Here is a 6,165-nt window from a genome sequence, read left to right as displayed (position 1 = left end):
AGGGATGAGAAAATCCCGCAGGGGACTTCGATGAAAATATTGTTGGCAATGAAACATCTAGGTCCCCCAGGGGAGGGTCTCCGTGAAGGAGTAAATAATAAATATGGACACATAATGTGTGGATAAAGTGTAAGAAAATAAAGGGATAAGAATGTCCCGCAGGTACGGAAACCCATAAGGGACATTTTGAATAAAAATACAATTTGTATTTTCTTCGGGTTTTTTGTTTAGTTTTGTTAATATTTTAGAGGTTTCCACCGCGGTGAAAACTCACGTGGTCACCAGCCTTACCTTCATTTTACAACACTCATCGGTTACGCACCCCTTGCGGATGTCCGAGGTACAACATGCAGCTCTCGGCAAAATGCCTCGTCAGTAACACTCGTGTCCAGTGCCAAATCGTCGGAGCTAATCAGATTACTGGGTTAGGGGTTAGGCTTAGGGTTAAGGATACGGTTAGGTTTAGGGTTGGGGTTAAGGCTAGACATATATTAGTGAATATCATACATGCAATACCCGTCAGACGATTTGGCACGCGACAGACCTCTTAACTTCGCCAGCGGCTTTCCGAAAAAGGTTCACGATCGTAGGAGGCAGAAGAGGAAGGAATGATGGTTTTATGTTTGATAAAACTTTGCTAGTTTCCAAGCGACCTCCTCCCTCTTAAGTTCTCACAATAATCAGAAACTGCCCGGTTTGGTTTTGAAAACAAATAAAGCTTATATACCTCGATTTTTCAGGGGCAAAGCTGGCTGAAACAAGTTATCCGGCCAGTCTAGACCTCCATGATAACCCAGTGATGTAACCGAGTATGAAACCTCTCTACGTAAACAAGGTTGATGCCCAGGGGTGATCGGTGATGAGGTCAATTGAGAACACACTTTGTAGTAAAATTATACAAATTGTCTACCTGACGACACATTCCATTGATGGAATTAGCGTCACATTTTGCTACAGCGGCGCTACAGAGTGGTATAAAGCGAGATTCGCTTTAAATAGGATGTCCACTGGACGAATTTTACACGGTCCTTTTCATTCATTCTTATGATAAGAATTTGGTGAAAAAATGTATGAACATGATATACATGGGTAAAATGACTACAGTTATTGCACCAGGGCTAATGAGCTGCATTGGTGTAACACTGTCAATGTCACTCGTGACCCTAGGGGTTCCCGAGTGACACTGTGCATCTCCCATTTCACGTTGACGAGAGAGTTTTGGGGAAGGAAATTGCATTTGTCAACTCCCCTCTTTCCTATGTACTACACAAGATTAGTAACTTCCATACCTTTAGATGATTGAGTATTTTCCCAAATACTCTCCCAACACTCTACCAATACTCAATCATCGCAAAATGAATTACAACAAACGTTCGTCTAAATTTAACCAATGTGCCTAAGAGACTGAAGCCCCTCAATATATAGTTGAAAGTAGATAGCATCTAGGAAACTGTATAGTCATTTTAAAGATCAGAGTTAAACCGAGGGAGGGGCTTCCAAGTCTCTCAGGCAGCCATGGAAAATAAAATACTTTCCTCCCGGACTAGTGCTGGGGGACGCAAGACAAACAGAAAACCCAAGAATGATGACAGAAAGAATCATGCCGACACGAAATGTAAACATCACATGTATCTTTCCCTACTCGGTACCCTTATGCAAACATTCGCCAAGCCAGGCACACAACACACAACACACAACCCATACCAGACACAGGGTCGGAAACGGCCTTATCAAACGTAAATCAAAGCACAGTTGGAAATCAATGACAGAACCAACACTCGCTGACCCTGTCGACCACAAGCACGAGTTCTAAATAGACCTCCACTACCAATGTTCATATACTTGGTATATTCATTATGTATAAACATAAAGCGAACCAGGCCCCACATGGAAAATAAACCATCTTATTTTACTAAATTTTGACGTGACCCCTATAACCCTTTGGGTTGGCACTCACCCTTGCTCGGTTCTGCTTAACCTGGCCCTCGCAGGGCCCTATTTTTAAGACTTCGCAAGGCTGCCCTCGCAAGGCTATAATGAAATATAAGACTTACACTTAACAACTGCTGGACAAGAACGTATAGCCAAGAACCAACACCATCAGCGCCTTCTAGCGTCAGATGGACAGTATAAATTCTGCCCAAATGAAGTCATCATTGACAATAAGCTAACTATGTCCAAACATTTCAAAAAAGTTTTTGATCGCGTCAGCAAGCGTGTGTCGTTACTAAAAGCAGTCGCCGGTACTTTCGATCACCCCCGTGCTCCGCCTAGTGTCACCATTAGCATCTACAAAACAATGATTCGTCCAATCATGGAGTATGCTCCCTTGGCACTGATGCTCCTAAACGATAAACAATTTGAGAAGTTGGACTCACTACGAACTCGCGCCTACAAGATTGCATACGGCATTCCAAAATCGATGAACGGTAATCATATAAAGGACTCCATACAATGTGAATCACCAAAATCGCGCATAGAAACTCTAGCCAAAAAGTACATTGACAGCGATAAGCGCGCCCCGAGTATTAGAACTCTCATTGACTCAACGAAGAACAAAATGCCGCTCAGGATGTTACATCCTCTGTACTCCACCCCCATCGGTAGGACCTTACGTCTATGAACACTGAACTCTAAGCCAGGGCTACGACCCAGGCTCCCACTAGTAAACTTTGATATTTCGAGCATCGTACCGTCACAACCTCAGCACCGCCGAGTATCATGCAACTATTCATGATATTGTAACTGTCTGATTTGTACATTAGTGTATATAAGTTGATTACTCTCTTTTATGCTGTATTTAATGATATATTTGTGCTAATGATCAAGTATTCAAGGACAGTAGTCCTGTTAATCTGCCAACATAGTCATGTACGCATATTGATCAAACACCTCGTGTAACAGTTGTATCGTGTCGACGCCTGAAGACAATGTAAATTGAAAAGGGTCTAGCAATAAATACTTTAACAACAACACGGATCTGTCCATTCCGTATTTCGCCTTCGGATCGTCTACATCGTTTTGGCTCACCCCTTTACTCATCGTAAGTAAACATGCGGGTTTCATTGTCTCGGATTTTTCTCTCGATTTGCTCGGCCGGTTTCCTCTTGTCCATATTTCGCCTCCGCCCATACTACTTTTGCTCAGACAAGGTGCAGGCCCTGAATGTCTTTACATTTCCTTTGGGTAGTATGTAGGCCTACCAAGCTACTCCGAATTTCTTGCCGTCTTTCCAGCTGTGACGGACACTAGATTTCTCTTCCACTTTCGCTCAAATTTCTTTCTTGTTCTCCGTATTTCTCTTTGATGAATGAATGCATATATGTATCAATGTTTGAATGAAAGAAAGCACGCAAGTAAGAGTCGTGCAGCATGCAAGTAAGAGTCATGCAAGTAAGAGTCATGCAAGAAAGAAAGCACGCAAGTAAGAGTCGTGAAGCATGCAAGTAAGAGCCATGCAAGAAAGAAAGCACGCAAGTAAGAGTCGTGAAGCATGCAAGTAAAAGCCATGCAAGAAAGAAAGCACGCAAGTAAGAGTCGTGCAGCATGCAAGTAAGAGCCATGCAAAAAAGGAAAGCACGCAAGTACGAGCCGTGCAGCATGCAAGTAGGAGTCCTGCAAGAAAGAGAAGTAACGATGACTGTATTCATCATAATGACATGAAAATTCCTAACGTAGATTTGTATGTTTTGTTCCAGATGGTACAACCAACTGGCTGAAAAAGAAACATTCGCTGGTCGGTAAGAACCTACTGCCATTGTTTGCTAGGTTTAACGTGTCGGACGACCCAAAAGAGTTTGCAAGATTTTCCAAAGAAGAGCGCCTAGAGGACCTTGACACCCAAGAATTAGCTGCCGATTTCAAAAGACTCACAGGAGAGAATCTAGTGGAAGTGCTAGCAGCCCTAGGGAAGTCCGATGGTGCAGCCCGAATGCTCGCTCACCATGCAATAATCTTCGCCAATGAAATTGGACAACCGGCAGGCCAAAGTATGAAGGTGAATATGCATAAAATGTATTTAATCTTTATTCAAAAGCTTAGAGATGCACCATGTCTCATAATACATTTAAGAGTTGGGCAGGACTAGTTATGCCAAACTTCCTACTAGCCGTATAATAATGCCGGATATTCGCAATTTATATTTCAGGAGCCAGCGCCGTCTGGGTCCACAGGTGATCATGATCAACCCCCGAGGAAAGTACTATGCCTGCCCGCCAAAACGTCGGATCAAGTAAAAACCGCTAAATCAAAGGTGAGGTCTCTAGCCTTGCACGAAGAACCAAACGAGTCTCTACTCCTTTTATATTTGGAGAGTAATCATCTGTTGCTACTTCAACTCAAAATCAGGATATGAATTTGTACGAAGAATTGTTTCGACAAGCTCGCCGTCACCAAGGTCGCGTCGGCATGCCGAATTTGGTTTTGACCGTGTTAGGCGGCGGAGCGGGCGGGCTCATTACGAAGGCAATTTCGAAATATTTGAAAAAGGTTGAGCACAAAACCCCAGAAAAAAATACTCGGGACGAAAAACCCCAAACTGCCTATAGAGCAAAAGTCCCCACTCTCCGACTTGTATACTCAAGTGGCAAACGTGGCATCTCTTCAACAAATGCTATGCCCCCTTTTCGACACTTATAGGCCCCAATCAAGAGGTGGTTATTCGTCCTTTCGAGGCCGGGGCCGGGGTAGAGGAGCAAGCAGCAATACCAGTGCTACTTCTGCAATAGCTCTGAGCACTTCGTCCGCGACTGTAAAAAAATGAAGTCTGCTTCTTCACAGGCTAAGTCGATCAAATAGAGGCTCACCTCTTTCTTACTCCGGGTCAACTGCCCGAGTGTAGATTCTTTTCTTCACGTGGGTTGGAGGTCGAGCTTCTTGCCCGTCAGTTGTCCATTTTACTCTTGACAAAATTTGAGCTAAGCTATTTCTGCGTTTCGTTTTAGGCTTTGGAGTCACTTGGCTTTCAAATTCAAGATTGGGAGTTTGATGTCCCATTTAACCCAGAAATAGCTTCGCAACGAAAATCCCCGCGATGGACAACTATAGATGGGCAGGATGCTCGACTCCCAGCCCACCATGAATCTCCAGCTTTTGAGGACGTTTTAAGTAACAATGTTCCCTTCGATACGCCTAGCCTGCCGCTAAGAGACCCAAATCATTTTGTAGCCGGACAACCGCCCAGCATTTAGACGAATGGGAAAAGATTATGAACTCAATTTCCGATACGAATCCGGTCCCAGACCATGTACGTTCTTGGTAACACAACCGTGTAGATGTAGAACATTTTTTTCAAACATTTTAAGGGTAATTTCTAGGGCGAGGCTTTCGACTCTCATCCCCCCCCCCCCTCTAGATATTATTCAAATTAAAAAAATTGCCAAAAATTTGGTACTTTCATAGCCTCGGAGTTGGAACAAAGAATTAAAACTGGTGCAGTAGAATTACTAGGTAGAGTAGGACAATGCGAACTACCATACATAATAATGCCGCCAACTGTGGAGCCCACAAAACCACGTCTTTGCCATGACAACAGGTACCTCAATTTATGGATTAAGTCTCCATTTCAATTGGAAACGCTAAATCATGTTCACAGATCAGTTGAAAAGGACGCCAAAATGGTGTCGGCGGATGAGAAATCTGGATATGACCATTTTCTACTCTCCCCGGCTAGCAGAAAATATTTTGGCATACAATTTGGAGGTTGGATCTTGGACGAGTCTGTCTCATATTCAGCGATGCATGCGCGCTTGATGGAATATCTTACAACACTCGGTATCTATGAAGGAGAAACCCCTCCTAGCCTAAGAGCGAGTTGTGCTTTAACCCTTAAATTATCCGGAGCGTCAGACTCCAATGCTAGCATCATGAAACATGTTGGTTGGTTTACTAAAAGAAGCTGCAGTTATTACAGCCGCGAAGACTCTCTCAAAGAGCCATGCGCCCTTGCTCAACGATTAGCCGCAGCCCCAGCGTCAACAAGCAAGGTTGATTCGGACTTTAAACTGTATACCTCCCTTAATACATTGCCTCATGTTATTTAGAGACAGTATCAGCATGCTATACAGTTGTCAAAATATTTCTCGATAACCGTCTAGTTTGTATCATTTCTCATGCTCTTACATGTGTAAAACGATAGTTGCAACTATATTTAGCTAAATAATAAAA

General features: G+C 43.4%; 1 protein-coding gene across 1 annotated transcript; it reads left to right on the top strand.

Annotated features, from left to right (window-relative positions):
- The first annotated feature begins 2,173 nt into the window (after positions 1-2,173).
- On the top strand, positions 2,174-6,165 carry LOC135491575 (uncharacterized). The gene is made up of 5 exons (XM_064777548.1): positions 2,174-2,603; positions 3,148-3,189; positions 3,699-3,997; positions 4,148-4,252; positions 4,944-6,165. Exons 1-5 carry the CDS (start codon positions 2,174-2,176, stop codon positions 5,187-5,189), a joined length of 1,122 nt encoding a protein of 373 aa, XP_064633618.1. The 3' UTR covers positions 5,190-6,165.

Source organism: Lineus longissimus, chromosome 7, assembly GCF_910592395.1.
Source record: "Lineus longissimus chromosome 7, tnLinLong1.2, whole genome shotgun sequence".
Lineage (NCBI taxonomy): Eukaryota > Metazoa > Nemertea > Pilidiophora > Heteronemertea > Lineidae > Lineus > Lineus longissimus.
Note: the sequence above shows the minus strand (reverse complement) of the source record. Positions and strands in the feature narration are given on the sequence as shown.

What these genes read in the sequence shown, in the direction of transcription:
- LOC135491575 (XM_064777548.1), top strand. Translation starts at nt 2,174, where the DNA reads ATGTCCAAACATTTCAAAAAAGTTTTTGATCGCGTCAGCAAGCGTGTG. An exon ending in CGGCAGGCCAAAGTATGAAG is followed by an intron (nt 3,998 to 4,147) that starts GTGAATATGCAT and finishes TTTATATTTCAG; the next exon opens with GAGCCAGCGCCGTCTGGGTC. An exon ending in TAAAAACCGCTAAATCAAAG is followed by an intron (nt 4,253 to 4,943) that starts GTGAGGTCTCTA and finishes GTTTCGTTTTAG; the next exon opens with GCTTTGGAGTCACTTGGCTT.